Source organism: Drosophila gunungcola (genome assembly GCF_025200985.1).
Source record: "Drosophila gunungcola strain Sukarami chromosome 2R unlocalized genomic scaffold, Dgunungcola_SK_2 000006F, whole genome shotgun sequence".
Lineage (NCBI taxonomy): Eukaryota > Metazoa > Arthropoda > Insecta > Diptera > Drosophilidae > Drosophila > Drosophila gunungcola.
Window position 1 is genome coordinate 783,574 of NW_026453168.1, and position 24,528 is coordinate 808,101.

Below are 24,528 nucleotides of genomic sequence, written 5' to 3' on the forward strand. Positions count from 1 at the left end.
GACGCCAACATTTCCAGGCTGGGAAATGTGCAATACCTTGAAATAAAATATAGTATTTGCCCAATCCACAGCCAAGAATTGTTAGCCACAACACATTTCACTTTCAACGACCCACTCGCGACAAATTCTAAAATTGAAGTGCCGGACATCGATCCCAATCCCTAGTACCGAAAAGCCGGCGACAAAAAAAAAACAAATTAGACGAAACGGGACTAAGAGGAACACAGAAGTTGAGAGCAAGATGGCAATAGAGCAGAGAAGAGGTTGAACTTTTAAAGTGTAGAGATATTAAAAAGAAAAAAAAAAGCTCAAATTACGAGGAAAATTTAAAAATCGCAGGATTACTTCACCATTAAAAAGTCCGAACTTGAACATTTAAACATTTTTCTTTAATTGTTGTCTACGTGTTTCTTTTTAGCACGAGTTATAAAAAAAATAAAATTCTTGAAATGTTTTATTTTTTAACCGTTATTGGCACACATAATTTTCTTGCCAAATTCATGTTCTTAAAATCTTTTTTTTTTATTAAGATAAATTTATATAACGCTTTTAATGAATTTTTTTAACAAAACAAACGTCTGGCACCTTTCACAATTTCAAAAATTTTTAGGTTATGTAGCGCGTTTTGTCTTTTCTTGGCGTTAATTTTTTATAAATATTTAAGTTGGTTTCGCAGATTTTGTAAAATTAACAAATCTAAGCGGAATCATCTTAAACAGTTAAAAAAAAAACCAATACTGACTTCGGTGTCATATGCAGAATAAAAATTTTCCAAACTCCAGCTTTAATATGATTTTAAAAATTAATTATTTAAGCGAAGAGTCTGGAAAAATCTGATTTTGCCGTGCTCTTTTTCTTTTTCGTGTGCCTCATAGACGTATTTCTTTAAGTATGCAGAGCCAGTAATAGTGAACTTTTTTAACCAATGAATAAAAAAAAAAAAGCAACACATTTACTGGGTCTACACAATTTAAAATTCTTGAAAAAGTTCCTAGAATTCACAGTTAACTTACAAGGAGCTCCTCCATGGTCGACGGTCGAAACCAAAAAGAACTGCTGGGCTTATTTCAGCGAACTCAACATCTTTTTGACAGTGTTGCAAGTCGACCTTTAAAATTCTTCAAAAATGGCCCCCATGTATTTATTGACACTAATACAAGCATACACAAGCACATATGTATGCATGGGAGCAAAATCGCTCAATTTCAAAAATCGCGTTTATTTGATAGTATTTACACATACTTACACATGTACATATGTCTCAAAGAAACCACTCAAAACATAACCTCAATTTTAAAGTACCGATAAAATGACTGAATGCATAAAGTGCTTACCTATTTACAAAAATAAAGTCGAAGCATTTTAAATATGAAAACGGTCAACTTACATTACCTTATTTTCAGAGAATCAGTAAAAACTTCTATCGTTCGTCCTGCACATTTTCTTCCAAAATGCCCCCATTTTTTTATTGACACAAATACTAATATATGTATTTATGTGTGTATGGAAGCATAAGCGCTCAATTTAAGAAAGCCAACTCAATTTTAAGAAATCGCATATGTATATGTGATAACACATATTTTAATTTTAAAAGCATGTGCGCAAAAGCCTAATTCAAAGAAATCACTCAGAAGATAACCTCAATTTTAGTACCGATAAAATATGACTTTTTCATAATATACTCACCTATTTATTAACAAATATAATGCCGAAGCATTGTATATGTACATACATAAGTGAAAATGATCAGCTTAAACGAAAAACAATGGCGCCTTTACTAATTTTCAGAGTATCATACATACATATGTACATATGTACATATGTATGTTTTTTTTTCAATTATTGCAGCAACTGTCATCGCTGTAGTTTTAATAACTATATTAAGGGGTTAATTTTCTGAGAAAACTATTTGGTACACATGGTGTAACTATAAAAAATCTTCGATTAATTACTAAAAATATATTTGAGAAGCTCATAAAAAAATTAAAGATTAATGTGCTTAGCCGTTTTAGAGTAATGTTGGTCACCGACTATAAAAACACCAGTTTGAGTTAAACGTGTTAAAAGTTTGTACTTGTATGCATGTGTGTTCATGCAAGCACTCTGAAACGCCTTTTAAAAATTGGGTGTAGCTCCGAAAATATTCACCGGAACGAAAGTACAATTTCAGTGTAGATTAAGAAAATAAAATAAAAAAAAAAAAAAACTAATAACAAACATGATTTATTTCAATTTCAATCAAGTTTAATACAAAGCATTACATAATAAATTGTTTATTATTTGATCCAGTTAGTTGAATTCAAATTTTTGGTACTGCAGTAGTTGATGCTCTATTTTGGCTTTCAGTTTTACTCGTTCGTCCTGCAATTTTTGTAGGCGTTGTCGATTCTCATTGCTTTTGGAAATTGCAATCTGAAATTATAATATTTATGTTATTATTGCCTTGAAACTTTTTACACATAAATTAATAATCGAATAATTACTTTAAGGTTCTTATAATGTTCTCTTATATAACAAATGTGTATATTTGTGTTAAACCTAATGTTGAACACTAACTAACATTAAAATGGAAATGTGCAATTAACATGGTTTGATTAAATTACCAATTACTAGGTAAACTATTGTTTATTGATTATACGGTTATTAAAATATCTTAGGTCTTATATATAAAACTATTAAATAAATGTACATATGTTTATTTGTTTGTCAAACAATGTTGTTTTTAGAAAATAAAATAATGGTATAAATTACCAATAATATTAAATGAATTAAGACCTTGCACATGATATTGCTATTAACATAACTGTATACAAAACAGGAATTAGATTTCAACGATTGATTCATACACTTAGGAACTTATAAGTATAATAGATCAAAAATCGAATTGGTAGCACCTCAAGCTGTTTTTCTTGGGACTCCAACTGTTGATCCATAAAACTCAGGCTAAAATCTAGATGCCGCATGCGCAAGGGACGAGTAAGATGTTTCGGGGATGCAGCGTTGATATTCCTAAATGTAAAAACTTATTAAGAATTTCGCCTTAGTTTTTGAGCCATCAACTGACCAATCCTTGCCCTCATAGGGAGCAAAATGCTCCTTAAGCATTTCTAAAGTTGTTAGTTTGTTTTCCACGTCGTTGCTTGCGAAGAAACATCGATTCATTTCGAGGACTACCTTCGTCATTAGATTACGAGTGCGATTCAGTAGATTTTCGGTGTCCAGGTCAGATTCATTGTCACTTCTATAAATGGCTTTACAGGCATCCAGGTCCGAACAACTAGATTAATGAACAAAGTTTTAGTTGATAGCCAATGTAATAAAACTCTTGCTTACTTCAAGTCGGCAAAGATTTGTCCAATGGCTTCCTCGTAGGCCTGCTTCACCTGGGATCCAATCCCCTGGTGACGTTTAAACGCGGCTTCTGCGTCCGACGCCAACATACTTTTTTTTCCCAAATTTCAAATAAAAATCAAAACAAAAACACTCGCCACCACAAATTGGTGTGACCATTTGCAATTTACTTTAGAACACCAAATCGATAGGTTTAATACTCACGATGGCAACCCTGCCATTAACGCAATGGCATACTTTTGTGTATTGGGGGATTCACACTAGTCACATTAAAAGAAGTTAAGAAGGTAAATTTAAAAGGTAAGCGTGTTACTGTGATGCCAATCAAAACAATGACCAATTTTTTAGACTAAGAAGTTGCAAATTAGTTTCCAATCAGAATTTGTTTTGGTAGTTTTGGAGATAAATTGGATATTTTTATTACAGACAAACTTTAATAACAAATATGGTTCATTGGACCTTAAATAAACTTTGATTTCATTTTAAAAAAATAGTTCATTAATGTGCCTATGGAAAGTTAGTGTACTCTTCTTTATATTTAAAATTTGGTTTTCAGAATGAGTCATTAAAAACATACAAGTTTTGTTTTTAAACAAAATACAAGTTTGTCTATAACTTTGAACGTGTATTTAAAAACCATTTTAATTTTAAAATAAATAGAACAAATAAATGTTTTTTTAGTTCACAAAAAAATAAAAAAATACTTTCTGCCGGTATTTAAATTATGAATTTTTATATCTTACTAGTAGGCGGATAGTCTGAATAGAGTATTTACACGCGATACATATCGACTGAGCCCTATCGATGACAAGCTGAACCAAAACGCCATTTTGCTATTCCTCTCTAACTTTTTTGTGCATTTTAACTCTCGTGTGTTTGTGCTATACATATTTTAAATAATATTTTACCAGCCAGCATTAAGTGGCGAACAAAAGCGTGTTGAATAACAATTGGACTTGGAATTGAGTGTAGCGAGAGAAGATCGAGTTTCGGTGGCAGCAGCGCATTAGCAGCCGAAAAAAACAAAGGCATCCCGATAGGTGAGTTTTGCTTTTTTTTGTCTGGGGACGCGAAGGAAAAGCAAATTTGCGAGGCAAATAAACCAGGCTAAAAGCTGTGAGTGTGTGTGCCAGCGGTGCTGTGTTTTTTCCGCAAACATTTTCTGCGAAAAGGCAAACCAATACATACAATACAACGTGCATGCCTTCCGATTTTTCTCGCATTTTAGTATGATATGATCCAACCCCCCACTCCGCCCCCCTAAATCGTTCTTTTGGCTTCGGCGCTTCAATTTTACAGTTTTTTTACAACCACCAGGGCACACAGAAATATTTTAGCTCTCTCTCGCTCTCCCGCCCTGCCTCTCTTTTTCTCTCTCGCACGCATGCCGGCTTTTACTTCAAGTACAGAGTTTTTGTTGTAGGCTCATCCGCTTTGGTCGCTTGTTTTGTTTTTCTGCTTTTCTCTTTTTCCCTTCTTTTTTTATCTCCACGCGGTTACCGGCGCATATAGTTTCATTATAATTTACAGAGATAAAATCAAAACAAAATAGTTTCGTTACTCCAAAAACAAAACACCCACGCTATGACGAGTTCAACGCTCGCCAACTTTTTACAAATAAGGAAAAGGCCTAACCTATATTTTATTCATAGTTAGGCCCCTGTTGTTGTTGTTTTAGCATCAATCGATGAGATAAAAGAAGAAGAAATGGCGAAGAGAGCTAATGAGAGAGGCAAATAGTACAAAAAAAAAAGTTCAATAGGAGTTGTTCTTGTTGGATGGGTGCAGCTCATTACCACTTACTTACCTCCTTCTCTTCTCCGCCACTCTCTTTGGAGCCTTTTCTACCCAACCACTCATTCTTTCCAAACCCAACCTCATTTCCTCCCCCTATAATTTTATAACCCACTGGCATTTGAAGCTTAAGTCACATACAGCTCTCTTTCTTCCAGTAATTTTGCAAGTCCCACAACTTAAACTTTTGCTTTTCGTTCTTTGACTGGCGATTCTCCTTTGTCTTTGTTTAGATTTCCAGTTTTGTGCAAAAATTCGCTTTTAGTTGCCTTGTTTGGCTGAGTTATTTTCGTGCTTCTATCATTTATTTCGAGTGAAGCAATACCAAAGATATTCCGCGGCTATTTTGCGTTCATTGACATTGAACTGAATTCTCGCGCAAATGCTAAAGAGTAAAAATTGTATTAGAAAAATGTACTTATAGCGGGTAAACTCGGACGAGAATCGCTTTACTAATTTTTTGTCAATTGGCTTTGTCAGTTGGCTTGTAAATCCCTAGGTGCTTTTAACACAGCAATATTTACCTTTCGAGTAAGTAACACACCTGAATGTGTTGCCTTGTATCTTACTTGACAAGTCGGTACTGGAATTGTGTTGCGGGGTGAAATTGTATAAGCTCACATAGAAAATAGGTTATTTAACTTTGAATGTTTATTCAAGTTCTTCAAAAGGGCATCAGTAAATTAGCATAAATTTGGTAAAAAATGAAATTAGACTTTTAGACTCATGTGAAGTTCATGACGATAATTACTACTTCAACAGCTTGCTTTAGAACTGCTTCAGTCTAGACGACACAATAGAATTTTGTTTATTAGAGGCTGTTTAAATGAAACTTGTTATAGCGTTTTTAGTAATTGGGGATATTGGTTAAAAACTTGTTGGACATTACGATTAGTGCTGTATGATAACAAGCTGAAGATATATAATATTTTTAATTTGTTCTGCACGAAATGTTGTTAAAATTAATCACTCCCAGTGCCCTTTTTGCACATTAATTTCAGAAATTTATTAAAATTTTCAGAGGCCTTTAAAATGTACACTTTACTTGCAATTATATGTTTATCCACTTATATTTTCTGTTTAAATTTATCTATTTCACATAACCAATTGCCGTCTCGTAGTTGTTATTAGTTGCTTTGCGTTCTATATCGCTTTTATAAAATGAAAAATGTATGTTGTTTGCCATATTTTCAAATTCAATCACCTATACATGGACAAATTAAATAAATAATAAATAAATAATTATTTTTTGAAGCTGCAATTGTACCGCAATTTGTTGTCGGATGTAGGTCGCTTTGATGTTGTTGATTTCCCACATGAATCTGTTTTCTGACACAAGCACAGGCCACTCAAATCTCTGTTAACTTGGCCCGCATATAGGTGAATGTAATATATTTATTCTGGGTTTAAATGGGTTAACTGTGCTATGCTGGTTTGGTCGTTTAAAGTTGCTGGTTGGGGCCTCACAAGTGTCATTTGATGGTAATCTCTTCTCCCTTCTCAATCGCATTCGCAAAACATGTTTCACTCATTGATTTTCTATAGCTTTTGTCTCGAATGACAGACAAAAAATGCTGAAAATACGCAGCGGCAATATTTTTATGCAAATCGAACAAAAAAAATCAAAACACTCTTTAAACACGTTTCGTATTCAAGCAAGATTATTGATTTTCAAACCTTGACTGCTATATCTATTGCTGTGAGGCAATTCTTGTATTTCCAATTAATTAGCTAACGATGGATTGCCGAGAGATGCAATTGACAAACGCAGAACTAGATAAAGCCAAAGCAATAAACGACTGGATAAAGAATGGAGTTGGGAGTGTAAGTGAAAAGGGTAGAAAGAAAAGTACTTTTCAATCGAAGCCTTTTAATAATGCAACAACCTCAGGGGTTGACCAATTGGGGAGGGCAATTACACTACAAAAAATTGGAATGCACTAGTAACCACCAATTATTCTTACGATGCTCTCCTCTTTCTATTAAAAAACAAATCATTTATTTAAACTGTTTTTTTTTTTAATTCCGTCGCTTCCAGCATGATAATTTAATTTCACAAATCAAAACCTGCAGAAGATAAGATTGTATACTTTTAATGATTAACTTAATCAGGAAATCTTTTGAATTATTTTATGAAGTTTTTTTGGGGCTTACGGAATATGGTCTAAATACTTTACTATTTTTATGGATTAAAAATATGTATTGCCAAATGCTTACCGTGTATAAGCAAAAGACAAGTCGAAGCCGGGAACTTAACAGAACAGTATAAAATAGAACAGAATAAAATGCCATGGGATAGAGCGGCAGAGCAGCAACCACTACATGGCACACGCCATAAGGACATTAGTTATTAGCGCTGGGACCAGCTGAACTCCCCATTATTCCCCCACCGCCCGATTTAGAGACGCACGCGATGGGAGAAGTTGTTCGGCTTACCCGCTCGGTCCGCTCGCTAAGCACGCTGACATGTCCATAAAAGCCTTGAAGTGGACAGGCCACAAAGCACAAACAGGACATACGAATACACACGCAGCGCGAGGGCGATGAGAATTGTCAATTGTATGCATTTCCGCTTGTGGCCCCAGCTTTTGTGGCCATATCCTCAACCTGATTCCTTCCATTGGTTGCTGCCTCTATATTCTTTTTTCTGCTTTTTTTTTTTTTTTTGGTTAGACATGACGTCCATTAGCTGTTTTTTCCGCTTAATTATAGAGTTGGAACGCATACACACACCACCCAATTACGCTGGCAAAAAGAATGCCCAGGATGTGGGAGGAGACACGACAGCTATAGGCGTGACCACCCACCAACACGTGATAAAAAAAAAACGTGACACGACCTTTAGCTCGCATTGCATATAATTAATAAATATTATATTAAATGCAATTTGTATACAAACGTATATAAAATAAAAAATGTATTAAGGAAGCAAATATAATAAAGTTATAAATAATAACTTGTATACAAACTAGTTTCTTTAATGACGCAGTTATATTAGTTTATTAAGTTTTAAAGATATGGTGAATAATATATTGATTTAAAAAGAATTGATAAGGTTTTTAGATATATGTTTTATCTAGTAAACAGCCATGTTAAATGTATGTTCTGTTTTGCTTTCTCAAAGAACTTGAAAATTCTTTGACCCCTTGTTAATGAACAACTGATCTCAAATGCATGGGGAATACAACACAGATAAAATGGCATTTTATGATCAGGTCTTCCCATCTCTAAAACATACAAAATTGCAAATAAAGAGGCATTCATAAAAAACACCAAGAGCATTAAATTTTGCATGTCTATTTGTACCCTTTAGATTAAGGGTATATTGGTTTTGTTGCATGTGCAAGCATCAGCGTCAATACCCAAATCGGTTCAACCATGACCGATTTTCTGTCTCAGATATAATTTTATAAAATTTGGTTGTTTAGAACTTTAACCATGAGCCTTAGAAATCGAAAGTGGTTTTAAAGCTAACATTCTATAGCTTTGTTGTTTTTGTAAAGAACTTTAATGATCTCATAAATCTCATGCTACCGCGATTTGTGTTGGCTTTTTGTAGTATGACCTGAAAAAAGCATGCAAAATAACTATAAAAATAAAAAAAAAATAAAAATAAATTAATATTTGTTATTACTGCAAGGGTATGCAAACTTCAGTATGCCGAAACTTACTCTCTTTTACTTTTTTTTGTTGTTGTGGGTAGCCACAAACCGCGTTTTCATGTGGCTTGCCACGTCTCGCTGGACATAAACTCTCCAACTGTTCCTCCTTCGCCGCCCCACCCCCTTTGCCTTTATTTTGTTTTTCTTTCCTGCTATTGTAGTTGTTGTGTTTGCGTTTTTGTGGTCAGCCAGCCCACCTGCGTATTAGTGTATTGGCCTGAGGGGATACATACTACATACACGACAAAAAAGTTTCAAGCGCTCACCTGGCCGAGCAACTTAAATTATTGTCCTTTATTGTTGTTGTGGTTGTGGTTGTTGGAGGGGTTGTGTGCGGTGGAGGTGGTTGAGTTTTGGGGGTGTTGGGTGGTTATTTGGGCTGGTTGGACGCGTGTGCGCTGTCAAAAGCTATTTGAACAGGATGTGGACAGCAATCAAATGATTTTCACATAATTGCTTACCTGTCATTTATGTCACTTTCAGGAATGCGAGCAGCCTGCTAACTCCTTCCCCTTTTACTTCAATTAGTTTTTCTGCCTCTTTTGCAGTCCTTGTCCTTGGGAAGCTGTGAAAATCTATGCTGTAAAAGTGTTTCAGTTCGTTCTGTTGACCAAGAACAAAGTGCAATCAATATGTGCCGGTAAAGACGGAGGCAATCTTCGGGACATTTCCATTTTGAGATTACTTAAAGGTCTAAGGTTTTCAATTCTTGTTGCCCATGCCATATAAATTACCCTATACTTAGTTTACCAATCCATTGGGAACGGCTGTTAATACTCCCAGAGTTTTATTAGTTATTAGACGGGGGGTCTTCCCATTTATTATGTGGAACCATGTGTCTTGGGGGAGTTCATCTTGAAAGGGCTGCGGAGTTTTAAATGATTGCAATTTGCCTGAATAATGCATGTCCACTTGCAGCGGGGCAGTTGGTATAATAGAGGACTTGTCTGAGGCCCACGTCATCGGCGATATAGTGGGCCGCCCCCTTAATGACATTTGTCCAGGTCAGCGCAATTTGTTGCATTTCTCAGGCATTTAGTTTAGGGACTGAACTGTACATGGCGATTGCTCTATCAATAGTTAAACGATTTGCTATCTTAGACAAAAGGGTTCCGCCTCTTTTCGCTTCATATTTGCCAGCTCTCACTCCTTTGGTTATCCGTTTATTCAGCCTTTGAAATATGCATAATGTGAAAACATCAGCTGAAGTTCCATCGAAAATTCATAGAGCTGCAAGAAAACTGCAGTTCTTGTGCCCATTTCAAACCCCTGGTTATTAGCCTAATGTCGAACTTAGAATTCATTACCCTGCCCACACACCTAGAGAAAATGACCATACAATTTGTGGGTCTTTACATACATGTTTCACTTCTTATGGTTGGGGTTAGAGAGGACTCGATTTTATATAATGAATCCATATTTCACATATGTAAAGTTCCAATAGAAAACTGCATTTTCCTCCCATGATACCAATATATATCCATATATAGGGTATTTGCCCCCATTTCGTACATAGGAACTTATCTATTCCATAGACCGTATAGAGGTTCTGTTATGGTCAGTCCAGTACAATTATCCTGGTTGCTTAGCATCCGGTGTCCAAAAGCGGTAACTTCCCCTGTTTTTGGTATTGTCACTTGATTTGTCCGATTTCTATTGGCCGACAATTTCCGCTGTCCATATACCGATACTATAGCTTCCGATTGGTCAGCCCTTAGGCATTAAATATATGGGTTTCCGGTATAAATAGCCCCAGTTCTGGTAACTTCTGTTCATTAGTTTTTGTACAGCACTCTCGGGCGGTGCTTTATGCACTTGCTCTTATTATTTGGTTGGATCTCCAAATCTTAAATGTTATATAACTAAAAAAAATTCTGTGAATGTGAACGAAAAATCTACAAGATCTTTGCCAAAAATAATATAATTTGTTAAACTTTGTGATATTTTATAAAAACATAAAAAGGTAAATTGGTGGTAAAGAAAACACTATCATATTTTAATCGGTGTCTTTTATAATTTTAAAGTTCTTATAATAGTGGTTCGTATTTGGTATTTTTTTAATAGACTATTAGAAATGTTAAAGGAAACAATTGAGATTCCATCCTCATATCTATTCATCTTAAGCAGAGAATGCCTAGAAGAAAAGTTTTAAGTTGCGCAAATTCTAGCAGTTTATAATTGCATCACTATCCAACGACCTCGTCATCTCCAAATCGAAGGTGGCTACCCTTTCTTTAAGCTCTTCCCACGCACAGACCACATTTTTTTTTACCACACCACCTGTACTCCATCGCTCAACAATTTCAATTTCAAGCCCAGTCACTTTTAAAGACTCCTCTTGGGCCCTCAAAAAAATTCATTTAATCTTCCGTCGCTGCTGTGTTTTCTCATTGTTAAATCAACTACATTTTTGACAACTTAACAGCAGCTACAGCAGCTTGGACAATTGACGTTTTGACATGTGAAACCACAAAAACTATAAACAAAAGTAGAACAGATTTTATTTCATCGACGTCAAAAATACTCTGCGGTTTCAATAGGTTTTAGTTTTTTGTTTGCTAAATACAAATTTATAAATTTATTTGGATGTAAAATTTCAAGAAAATAAGATAGATGATCATATCAAAAGATTTTGGCTTTCGAAGTTGCTATTGCTCTGATGACTATCTTCAGACTTCGTATAATCTTTAAATAAGTATCCGTGATTTCTTCCATAGTCATAAAGAAAAATACATTTTAACTAAGACTCCAAACAAATGTGAATCAATTAAATTATGATTGTTTCATTTTATATACTCAGTTGTAGGGTATAAAAAACAAACCTGAAGTGCCAGGAAAAAATGCGGGACTTCATGTTATTATTGTGGGCGGAGCGTTCCACACAAAGGCAAACAATTGTTGTATCAGACTCCCACCCAACGCTCCGGGCTCTATTTCTATAAATTTATAATTTTTCTTTACATTTTGTATTACTGTTGCACATGGTGGTTCGCTCAATTATGCCAACATATAAATCATATATGCAGTGCTATGCAAGAATGTTTTTATAGAAATAATATATATTGCTTTTGTATGAGCGTTGGTTGTTTGGCATTTCCGCTTACTGGGCTTTCAAGGGGTTTCTGCGGCACAGGGCGTATACTTGATGATTGATGCCACCCAGATTGGAAGTGCAACGCGGGGCTATGAGATGGATGGATCGTAGTCAAGTGCAGCTGCGGCACGAACCAGATCGGATCGGCTTAGAGCTTGAATCTGAAATGGAAACTGAATTAAATTGTTGTTCAATTGCGGTGGGGAACAACGACAACAAAACCTGCGAGTCACCTCATGCCTTCTCTGAATCTGTTAATCAGTGATGGCAGTTCTTCAAAAGGAGATAACTAAAATGCTAGTAGTCGGTAGTTTCAGCATTAATAGGATCTTCAATTTTTAGATACATACCAAAAAAATTTTAAGTTTTTTGTAAATAGAAAACTAAGTTTGGCGGTTGATAAATTTATATTTTTAAAATTATGATTCCACAATTGTTATTTTTTTATAAGATTAGTTTACAGAGTTTTGTTTGGTCAAAATTAAAAAAAAATGCATGTATCATTAAAGTTTCCTGGTAGAAACTAATCTCCTGATGCAGTTCTACTATAGTTCTATATAAAGTTTAAATTAAATCCAGATTTGTAAAGAAGCTAAACTGTCAACTCTGTTCGGCCCACAATGGTTTACAGCTGCCGAGAGTTTGAGACTCGAGGCAGTGGCGGTTCGGTATTATATGTCAGTTGAAGCGAAACTGGCCAAAGATCAACATAGTTGGTTAAACAATTGCGAGACTAATCAAATCGAATTCCGCCTTTCCGATTGCAGAGAGACTGAGAATGAAGCGTGAAATGAACGATGCAGGGGAGGGACCACAGGACCAGAAGCGCAATCGCCGCAACGAGGAGACCGTTCGCATACTGATCCCCAGCAGTGTAAGTGTTTTGACAATGATTAAATAAAGCCCAGCTGTTTAACACTAATAACTAACAATACCCCATCGATTATTTTTCTTGTTATGTTTTACAGATTGCTGGCGCAGTTATTGGCAAGGGAGGACAGCACATTCAGAAGATGAGGACTCAGGTACTATAATCACCTAAACCCCATAGTCATCAGTACAAAAAAGATAGAAAACCAAATGCATAATTCACAATTGAAGCGTCTAGTATTATTTACAATTATGTTTTATTTGTTGCACCACAAGTTAGAAACTTAAAAGTGAAAATAACCGAATCGAATCCATGTCCCCAGTGAATCCCGAAAGCGTCTGCCTCTGTTTTTGTGTGTCTCTCTTGCGAACTCTGTCTCCCTCTCTCTCTCCACCTCCACCTCTATCTCAAATCTCAATTCTCAATTCTCTCGACTTTGTCTCTGGCAGCCGTCCAATTCTCCAGCATTTTTGCATTAGAGCTCTAAAATTCCCCAAAACCGAAACCAACACCGAATCCGAAGAGAACCCTGTCTTGTTTGTGTGTCGGTATGGTGTCCCCTCTTTTCACCTTTTCTCACTCTCTCTCTTTTTCTCTTTCCCACTATACCTTCTTCTCGATCTGTGCTCTATATATATAGGCGGAGGTCCTTGAGAAATTGAAAATCAACACGCTTCTCACTAACTCGGGTCCTTGCACTCAGCTAACGCTCTTTCTCTCATACTATCTCTCACTTTCTCTGTTTTGGCTACCGTTTTTCGAATCTCTGTTTCTCTTTATTTATCGTTTCGTTACACAAAAAGGAAAATTTCAAAAAACAAACTTAGGGGAAAATAATCCATAATCCATAATCCATAATGCTTGGATGCAATATGTAATATACTACAGGCGCTTTATTTAATCAAAACCTAGACAAAAAATCAGTTTTTTGTATAACTCAATATGAAACAAACAACATGAAAATAAAACGATAAATTTACACCGCTAATTAACCTTTTAACTAAATGAACAATTTTCTCTCTCTCTCTTCTCTCTTTCTCTATTCTTGCGTACACCCCATATGTAACCAACAAATCGATTTCGATTTGAACCAAATAAAAAACCAAACTGTCGTCGGTTCGCACGCCCAACAAAATCGTCAACCGCTCATCTGAATCGAACCGAACTTTGTCGATCAAATCAAATCGAATCGAATCAAATCGAATCGAACCTCCAACCAACCAAACGCCCGCCCGCCCGCACCATCACTCTGCACCGCTGGTCCATGGTCTCTGGTCTATATATGTCCCACGCGGGTACTGGGTAACCGTAATCTCGGATCTATATCTTTATCTGAATCTGAATCTGAAACTGAAACTGGCCTGGCCCGATGTCGAACCCGAACCCGAACCCGAATTGAATTGAATTGAATCGAATTGCACCCCCTGTTGCCGTGCACTATGCTACAAAATTTGGCTATAAACGCCTATATGCATATTCTAATATCTGTATATATATATATATGCGCGCGAATCCCCATTTCCATGTGCCATGTGGGTTTGTATCTGTGTGGGTGCCCTCCCCCATCCCTGTGAAATATCTCTCTCTATGTGAAAACAAAAACGGCGAATCAATCAACCGATACAAAAACAAAAATCTTGTACTAAATCGCCCGTCCATCGAACGCCCGCCCGCCCGCCTGTCTGATTGCCCGCCCGCCCATCGACCGAAACTGAAATCGAAACCGATTCCGATACCGACACCGACCGAAAAACGTCCGCCCGCCCATCAACCAACCGCCCGCCCGCCTGCCTGCCCGCCCGTGTCTCCAAATATGTGTGTGAATAATGTGCGGCACAGTATAAAGCCACTGTGTCTGTCGACGATTCCCAAGGCCCCGAACGGTAAACCACATGAAATCTTTAACCTTTTACCAATTACTAGATTATAACCGCATCTCTCCAATGCATATCTCTCCTATACTCGTATTCGTATATTGTGTGAATTCCGAAAAGCACCGAAACGAGTGTTTATAGCCTTTAGCCCATCTAGATCTATGTATGTCCTGTATGCGCTAGTTGTACCCATCTATAAATATATACATGAACATTGTGATGTGTCGTCCTCCCCCTTTAAACCCTTTAAACAACAGGCACTAGTAGGTGTCCCGAAGTATGTAGTCAATCTGTAGTAGTTTTGCGCTGCCCAGCAAATAGCTCGGTCGGTCTCTCGATCTCGATCTCGCTCGCTCTCTCTCTCTCTCTCTCTCTCCGGCTAATCATAATCCTAATCGCATACTAATCCGCAATGCACCGCAAGTACCCCGATTAACCCAAAAACCCAAAAAATGCACGGCCTAAGGTATTTCACCGAATGGATATGCTTTGCGAAAGGAGCGCCAAAAAAGAGCTATGAGCCGATCTGCCTGCCTGCTGCTGGCCTGAGATCATCCATATTTGTCCACATCGAAACCCCAGCAAGAGTGTCCTGTGTGTCCTTCCTTGTGTGGTATTGTTGTCTGAATCATGGCAACATGGGACTGATTCTCACTTGCTCGCCCTCTTGTTCTCTCTATCTCACCGAAACTCTACCAAAAGTTTGTTCTATGGTCCCCAAAATATATATATATATATATATATATATATATATATATATATACAAAAAACACAATGACTAGACCTTAAATAATTTCCAGTTAATGTTCTATTCTAATATGCGTTTTCCCCTCACTTTCTTTCTCTTTTTTTTCGCCAACACTCACTATAAAAAACCAAACCATTTTCTATGCACGTCTAACCGCTCGAACAGAACCATCCAAATATCGGCCGATATAGAGTCCACACTGGAGATAATCACCGAAATGCTGAAATACTTTGAGGAGGTAAGTGCCAGTGCCAGTGCCAGTGCCATTGGCATGAGAAATGTGATCCCGACTGATAACCCTCTTTCATGTTGTCCGCACAGCGCGACGAGGACTTTGATGTGCGTCTATTAATCCATCAGAGCCTGGCCGGCTGCGTTATTGGCAAAGGTGGACAAAAGATTAAGGAGATACGTGATGTGAGTAACTCAAGTTAATTGCATTTTCATACATTAGTGCTAGACCTTAATAGTCCGATTAAACATAAAAGGGGGGCATCCATTTGGAAATAGGTTTTATATCTGCTATATGCCAATGAGTTAATGTGAATTCGTCATGGCATTTTGGCTTTAAAAATATCAACATTATGTTCTTGGAATTTTATTTTTTATGAACTTAGTTTTAAGATTGCTAAAACATAAGAGTGATATCTAAATTCAAAGTCTAATTAATATGGATATGCTTTTCGCTCTGTACAGCTTAATTACTATAGCCGGGTAATTAATTCATATGACACAGTAATAATTGGTGTAAGGACATTTCTTAATTGTGGGAAAAACAAAAGCTGATAGAAGGTGTATCACACGACCTGTCACATATCGATGACCCTGCTACCAAGGCTCTGGATGATTACATATTAAACTGAAGTACTTCCGCTATTTCTGATGTAATTCCCAGTTGTGCCTTTTGCATGTGCGCAGCTTACACAGCTACTGCTATCCTTGCCCATATAATGCCAATGTCCTGTGGTCAACTGACACCGCCAGCCAGTCGTGACGAATGAAGGCTAACTTAATTGGGCTTATTATGACCAAATAGTGGGAACGAGGCAGGGGTGTGTATATATACATAGGTACATATATGTATGGCGGAGATGCAGGCCAGGACGTGAGGAAGCCCGCATTGTTAGTGGGAATTTGTGACATGTTTTTGACGATCCCCCGAACGGTTGCGGCAGTCGTCGCAGTCACGTGAGTCTGAAACCCGTCAACATAACTTTGCGCTTGGTTAAATCGAAAACTTTGTGCGAGTTACGTGGCCTCCAACTCCTCCGGGCACTCGTCGCTCTGCATCCGCACAGTTCCTTGCTCCCTGGCAGCGACAGTTGGTGAACAGAATGCATTTCCATCGATGAGAGGACGGTTTGGCATGACGTTCAGTTGGGGAATCTGTTGCTGACGTCTGCACCAACGCTTTCATAACGCACTTGTCACTTTGCCCAGCCTCTTCATCGGCATTCTGAATAGCAGGTTAAAGGCGGGAGGAGCCAAATGGGTCCCTGTTACACACAAAACGCTTTTCAATTGCGCGATTCGCAATGCGAGGCTTCTGGAATGGGGTCGTATCAGAAGTGCGGGGTGATGCTGCGCTGCGCTGCGAATCAATTGGCAATCTCGGATGCCCTCGCACCTGCAATTCGGCTTGGCTCATTAATTAGCGATGAGCAGGGGTGCATTTTAATTGGGACTTGGGTCTTGCCCTTCTGCCCTCCTGCCTTCCTGCAATGATGGCACATAATGTGGCAGGGGCCACCTCCCACTTTGCCACCCAGCTCTTGCATATTCATATTTTTTTCCGCTGCCTGCTACTGCGCTGTTTTTATGGAGGTCAACAAGTCCGCGGCGGCAAACAAAAAGCTTACGTCTGTATATTCTTGCCCTCCTTGGCGTCGCTTGAGTTGCTGTTTTGTTATTATGAGTTTCTTAGACGATACTCGCAAGCATGCAGCATCCTTGCAGCTGCCGTCTGCCGCCTGCCGCCTTGATGGACACAGCAGATGATCGGTATGGAGCAGCATCCTCGGTTTGCCAGCGAGCATGTGTTTGTCTTCGCCTTCGTCGTCGTCTTTGCATTTTTACCTTTTTCTGGTCCCTTTTCGTGGCGACTTTGCTGGAAAAAAAGGAAGTCGTCCTCGTTACTTTACTGTCTTCTTTGTTGCGGCAAGAACAGCATAGGAGGCAGTGGCAACAACTGGCCCTGCCAGCAGCTGTTTCCTTTCCCTTCGCCGGGCCATTTGGCATCATCCGTCTGCCGTTTCCCGCTTCGACTTTCTGTCAAAGCCGGTTTTTCGCTGCTCATCGTTTGGGGTTATCATAATTACTTAGCCGAGCTAGGTTCTGTCTCTTGATTTCTTAAAGAAATTGGTTTGCTTTGGACTTACTAAACAGCATATCGTTTGGCTTAGATTATTTTTAAAACAGTTTCCCCCTATTGTTGCCGAGCAGAGCTCCAAATTTGTCGCATTTTTCAGACATGTGTCTTCGATATATAGAGGTAAATGTATATTTATGGGGCCCCCGTTCATAGACAACTGTTTCACGTTTCATGTTGCTGCCCATTAAAATGTTGTCCTGTGCCAAGGAGGCAGGAGAGGCATCTGTCAGGGTCTTATAATAATGAGCGACAGCTGCTTCTACTTCGACTCCACCGGGCTGATCCTGCAGCCGTCATTCATTGTATGTCTGGGTGTTTGTGTCTGGGTGTTTGTGTGTGTGCGTAAATCCAAAATGCCCTAAAATGCATTTGAGGATTGAGCGTGCCATTGGCTTTTGTTCCAGCCCGCTTGCCTGCTTTGCCGTCTAGCTGCTGCCTGCGGCTTACATTTGTTGCTTGCTGTTCGTCTTAATGAATGCCAAACAGGTGCTACCTACGTTGTACGCACGTACAACACACCACTCTGCCAGAGGATATAGGGTGCTCCTCTCTTATCGATTTATTTATTTGAAAATACAACAACTTCTTATTTGTTTTGTAAACTTTAAAACTAGTATCAATACCACCAGCAAATAATACTTTTTAAATATTGTAAGATTTTATTCTGCTAACTCATATTTAAATTTTAAGTTGGAAATGTATGTACCTAAAGCAAACAAGCTTATATTTTGGTCTTAAGTCGTTGCCTGAAAATTATGCTAAATTGGGCCATTAAATTCATCTTAATTTTCGTAAAATTCAATTTAAACGATAATGACATTAAAGTAGTACCGCGTAGTACCTACCACACAACCTTGAATATCGCTAAGCAAAAGGCACCCTTTTTGTTGGCATTCCTTGGATTGCGGCAGCTGAAGACGAACCATCGACGAGTCCTGGCAGCGACATCTGGTTTCCTGATATTTTTCTTATTTTGGCAGCCAGCAGAGCTAGTTGTCGCTTGGTTTGGGTTTTGGGCTTCCTTTGATCATTAGATTAATACGTTTATAAAGGGAACGTTGGTGGGGCGGAAGATGTGTAGTTTCCTCAATATCCGGTTCATTTTTCGCTGGTGTGCTCAGCATCAAATTAGTAGTTTGATGCTTCCTTCCACCTTGTTTGTCGCATCCTTGACAGCTTCTTGGATGCTCAACATTCTCCCTAACGACCACAGTCATGACACCATAAATGAACACCACCAAAGGTTTCCCTTTTTGTCAAACTGAAAGTTATAACTATGTAGTAAATTTAATTTATGACTTGGAATTTAAAAATAAATTTACTTTACGTAATTGAAATGTGGTTATTTACCCTGAAAACTGTACTCCAATTAAGTACGTTGGTTGGCTTGCGTTCCTGTGTGGGTTCATAAGAAAGCAAAAGTTTTTTAATTGCAGTTGTCGTAAGTGAATTTTGATTGCCATTTGCAGCCATCCTCACGAGAAGCTCTCTCTGTTTTTATCCTCTTTTTGTGGAAGATCTTAAGCGCATTTATAAGCTGGCTGCAATCCTTTAATGGAAGAATTTTTTTTGCTGAACGCAGTGGTGGATGCTGCATATATGAATTGCTTCTACTCTTTCCCTTTTGCATATCAATCGTAGGCGATTTGTTGGTTAATGGTTGCCCTTATTTCCTCGGTCCTTTGAGAACTCGCTCCCAACTTACCAACACACATATGTACAGAGAGTTATGTAGTGTTGTTGGATTATGCTCATAACATTTACTTTCGTTTTATTTATTTTTTCTCATCTGCGCATGCGTTTTATAAAAAAAATGGAACTTTCTATACCGTAGCAGAGGGTGCTTTAGTTTTGTAAGGCTGTTTGTTAAGCAAAAATGGAGAGAAGCTAGAAAAAAATTTTATTCAATTTTAAATTGATAACCATGTTTATTTTGTCTAAGAACAACTCGATATTTGTACTTAGTCAAAGTATCCTCCAAATCTTACAAAAATTCTTCTCGCTATTTTAATTTTTTAAGGTCTAGAACAAATATTACAATTACAATTTTATTTTCTCCTAATAAATACGGCTTTTTTAAATGATAGATATCTCAAATGACCTAATAAGTGTTAATAGTTAGGGTATGGAAACTTCGGATTTCCTAAGCTACTCTTCTTTCTACTAGTTTATTTTATTTTATTTTATTTTTTTTTCCAAGTGAGAGCTGAGAAATGCACCGGTTCCGTTTCGCTGCCAGCGGGAGCTGAGCAGCAGCAGCTGTCCCAGCAGCCTGCGTTTCCTTTTTGGCCTGCCGTGTGACACACACAACAACAAATGCCATGGCCGCAGGACGAAGAGAAGAGGCAGAGAGGCAGAGAGGCTTGCCTGCTATTCCGCCGCTGCGTTTGTGTTTGTGTATTTCTCTGTATATTCCATTCCGCCTTTGTGTTTGTGTGTGTGTGTGTGTGTGTGTGTGTGCGTTCTCTCTGCCTGCGTCTTCTTCTCCTTACATGGCAACTGGCAATCGTTGAACCCAATGAGTTCGACATTGGCGCTGGTCGGGAACGGTCCTCGGGCTCCTGCTCATGTTCCTGCTCTCGTATCCTGAGTCCTTAAACTCGCAGACCAAAAACTACAATTTAAAAAATACAATACCTAAGCAAGAGTAAATACAAAAGTGAAAATGTGCGCGCTTAAAGTGAATAGTTCGAAACTAAAAGGTATACAGCAATGTGATTTTTAAACCACATTTAAAAATTAAATGGAAAACTCTTGCAATAACTGGTGAAATGAAATTAAACATTTATTATTTTTCGCTGGCTGGTTGGTTTTTCATATAAAGTTCTATATGCTCTTTGTGTACATGTGCCACTAGTTAGCTCAGTGGCGCCACCAAGCGTCAGATCGGCGAAACTCTACTGACCCCCGTGGGCGCCAAAAATATTAAAATAATGAATGTTTATGGTTTGGAGTGAGCGTTTCCATTTATAGCTAGCTAAGCCATTCGTTTAGCTTTTTACATAATATTCGCATTTCGTGAGACGACCAAAAGTATGCTACATTTCGAGATTCACACGCACACAGCTAGAAAAGACAAAAGGCTAAAGACAAGGGCAGATACAGTCAGTTGTCATGTTTAAATTTAATAATTTTTGATTCACTGACCGACCACTGACATGGAACATGGTCGTCCTGTGTGTTTATACAGTTCTGTGTGACTCAACGCTTTTCCCCTGGCCATTGAAAAGGCCTCATTTGTTGGACGACGGGGTAAGGCTGCCAAAAGCGGGGGGTTTACTTCAGAATTTTGATGTCGCCATTGTTGTCTGGAGCACACGCAACGAGTTTTGTCGCCTGGGGTAGGGTACTGCGGGGGTTTGAGGCAACATGACGCAGCCTTTGGTCATTGCCACACTCACACACACACACACACACAGCACGCAATGGGCTTAGGAATGATGCAATCATCAAGCGGGCAGGCTTAAATAAAAATGGGAAATGGGAATGGCTGGTTGACTGGCAGGCGACAGGGGACTTGGGACATGCCCAGAGGAAGCAAGGGGGATACGCAGCGGAAGCGGGCCTCCAAACACACACACTCAGAAATCAGTGCGAGCCTCTTGTTCGTCCGTCCCCTCTTAAGTGGCTATCGAATTTCCCATTTACACTTCCGCCGCAGACAGGGAAAAAGGGAGCTGGAGTTATATCGGAGAGGATATCAAATAGGGGGGCAAGCACTTCCTGCCACTTTACATTCAGAGCACAGCAGAGCAGACAGCTGCCCCGAATCGCTGAGGCAGCGCAGGTAGAAACTATGTCCAACATCTGCTATCGCTGTTTTCATGCTGATTAGGAGCCATTGCCCGCTGAGCCAGGATGCAGGACACACACGCACACACACATACACACACACACACTACACAAAAACGAAGAGTTTCGGGTCAGGACCCAGGGGCAGTGTCATGGCCAAATTGATTTAGACTCGGCTTTCAGTGGACCTTGACCAGGATTTACCATGCTCGGTGTGTGTCCTTTTGTTCTAAATTCTGGGAAAATACATGCCTAAGGATTACACAGAGGGTTTTGAAAATGGCAACCATGAGAAATTACTTTCGGCTCTATGCCCAAGTCTTTTACAGCTGAATTTCTAGGAATCGATTACAATCATTTAAAACCTTTTCCTTTGAAAAAGAAGAACAAGTGAAAAACGCTTGAAGTCCTTTAAATTCTAAACTCCCTTAACATTTTGCTGTCTATGCTAATTTAGAAAAAAATGAGTTATACACAATATTAGATTAGGCTTGGGTGTATAGATATAATAAAATAAGTTTGTATAAACCAAAGAGAAACAAAAATAGACCAATTTTATGAGTATAGTAATGCTATATTTTAAATGATTTAATTTTAATTTTGAATTCTAATTTATTTTTCGTTAATTTTACAGCGTATCGGCTGTCGCTTCCTGAAGGTCTTCTCGAATGTGGCGCCCCAGAGCACGGATCGTGTGGTGCAGACCGTGGGCAAGCAGAGCCAGGTCATCGATGCGGTGCGCGAGGTGATCACCCTCACCCGGGACACGCCCATCAAGGGCGCCATACACAACTATGATCCCATGAACTTCGACCGCGTCTACGCGGATGAGTACGGCGGCTATGGCACTGGAAGCGGAAGTACCCGACCCAGCCAGCGGGGCAACAATCGCAATGGCGGAGGAGGCGCTGGTGGCGCTGCCGGCGGGGCAGCCGGTGGCAATGGAGGGGGCGGATTTAGTGCTGGCGGAGCACGTGGAAATGCCGGCGGCGGACGTGGCGGAACTGATCGCTTTGGCGGCGCCGCTGGCGGAGCTGCTGCAGGTGCTGGAATGGGGCAACGCGACAATCCGTTCATCAATCCGTGGGCCAATGGCGGCGGTGGCGATGTCGATGGTTTTGGAAACAGCGGTGGCGGTGCTGGTGGATTTGCTGGTAACAGCTTTGGCGGAGGAGCTGGCGGACCATTCGGTGGCGGCACCTTTGGCAACAACGGATTTGGAGGCGGTCCCAGCGACTTTGGCGGTAACTCTGGCAACTTTGGCCAGACCCAGGGCACCAACAGCCTGCCAAGTCTGGGCAGCTTCAGCCAGAACCAGGGAGGCACCAGCAGCCTGCCCAGTTTGAGCAGCTTTGGCCAGAATCCCGGTGGAGCCGGTGGCCTGGGCAACGGACTGAGTGGTGGCAGTGCCAACAACGGTGGTGTTGGAGCTCTGGGCGGTGCTAATGGCGCTGGTGGCTTTAACGCCGGCGGTGGCGCTAATGGTGGACCGAATGGCAGCCCCAACGCCGCCACGAATGTGCCCCAGGGTCATGATCCCAACAACAGCACACAGGTCACCATTCCAAAGGAGGTAGGTGTATTGGTTTGATTGTCGATTGATTTAGAAAGCTCTCTACTAACTGTCTGCTTTTCTTGCATTTCAGTTGGCTGGAGCCATTATTGGCAAGGGAGGCGGCCGCATCCGGCGCATTCGCAACGAGTCCAGTGCGTACATCACCATCGACGAGCCCCTGCCAAACTCGAACGATCGCATCATCACCATCTCGGGCACGCCCAAGCAAATACAAATGGCCCAGTATCTGCTGCAACAGAGGTTGGTGTCGCAATCAGACTAAGAAGTATGCACTCCTTCTCATTTGACTAACCACCCACAAAAACACTAACACCAATCCCCTAAAACCCCTAAAACCCTGCCCCGACCCAACAAAGCGTGTGATTAATTTGGTAAACGGTGTCATTTGCAACCCAACAAGTGTTAAGTAATAGGTGCTTGATCGTAACTCCATCAAAACTCAACTCAACTCAACAGTAACTAACCAAACCGGGGATTGGCTCTCCTGGGAGTGTATTCCGTATGGAAGACTAGTGATTTTGTTGTTTAGTCTTTGGTAATAACAATAAATCCCTTGTCTTCTTACGGCGTGCATTTGTGCTCTTCATTCTATCGAGGGTTAATCAATTAAACTAAGCTCGGCATTGGAAACACCAACACCCCTTTACTTAAAGTGTCGCGGTTCATCTCAACTGAATTACCATCCATGTCATGGCCAATAAAAACATCCATCGCGAATAACTATTATCCCAAAACAGTATCCCCACTGTCATCCCATCAAAGGCCCATCAACACACACACACTCACACACACACACACATACACCAATCCACCCACATTCATTCAGCCATATCTGCTGTTCATTAAAAAGTTCATTAATTATGTTTTCCTTTGGCTTGCTGCCATCCTTCCGCGAACTCCTCTCATTGCAGCGTACACGAGAATGGCAGGCGAAACATTTAAGTGGGCAACAACTTGAACAGCTACAACAGCAATAGCAATAGCAACACCATCGGCAACGACAACAACAACAGCAACAACTACAATAACCATCGAGAAGTGCTGCGTTTCACGTTTAAAATTAAATTTACTAAAAAAGAAGAACTGGCGCGTAAGCCCAGAGCGAGAGAGCATCCTCCAAATACGAAAGAAATTTATGTATTTCTTCTCTAACTTTAAGTGAACATGGACATGGACATGGATATGAACATGAAAATGCCCCAAAATGAATAAGAAACTGGAACAGAATCGCCCATCCCATCAGCCCAAGTCCTTCCCCGGCCCCGCCCCGCCCCGCCCCGTCTCATTCTCCCCCTGCACCAGTTTGCTATTTGGGGGGAAAGTCAACCTTAAAACTCTGTATAATAAGAAGAATGAACAAATAAAGTATACATAAACTTGATCCAGTCGCAGTTT

General features: G+C 39.6%; 2 protein-coding genes across 6 annotated transcripts; one reads left to right on the forward strand and one right to left on the reverse strand.

Moving 5' to 3' along the window:
* Positions 1-2,207: 2,207 nt before the first annotated feature.
* Positions 2,208-3,511, reverse strand: LOC128255027 (uncharacterized). The gene is made up of 4 exons (XM_052984459.1): positions 3,334-3,511; positions 3,065-3,277; positions 2,895-3,009; positions 2,208-2,412 (listed from the first exon to the last, which is right to left on the reverse strand). The coding sequence occupies exons 1-4, from the start codon at positions 3,438-3,440 to the stop codon at positions 2,290-2,292; spliced, it is 558 nt and encodes a 185-aa protein (XP_052840419.1). The 5' UTR covers positions 3,441-3,511; the 3' UTR covers positions 2,208-2,289.
* A 664-nt stretch (positions 3,512-4,175) lies between these two features.
* Positions 4,176-24,514, forward strand: LOC128255012 (heterogeneous nuclear ribonucleoprotein K homolog). Of its 5 annotated transcripts, none has more exons than XM_052984439.1 (9): positions 4,176-4,391; positions 12,669-12,775; positions 12,870-12,926; positions 14,612-14,655; positions 15,560-15,632; positions 15,716-15,811; positions 22,192-23,130; positions 23,204-23,398; positions 24,045-24,514. In XM_052984439.1, the coding sequence occupies exons 2-8, from the start codon at positions 12,680-12,682 to the stop codon at positions 23,393-23,395; spliced, it is 1,497 nt and encodes a 498-aa protein (XP_052840399.1). In that variant the 5' UTR covers positions 4,176-4,391; positions 12,669-12,679; the 3' UTR covers positions 23,396-23,398; positions 24,045-24,514. The 5 variants fall into 5 exon arrangements, with proteins under 5 accessions (XP_052840399.1, XP_052840396.1, XP_052840398.1 ...); XM_052984436.1 differs by having other exon boundaries at positions 23,204-23,373; XM_052984438.1 differs by lacking the exon at positions 4,176-4,391 and adding an exon at positions 10,751-10,770 and having other exon boundaries at positions 23,204-23,373.
* Positions 24,515-24,528: the final 14 nt, after the last annotated feature.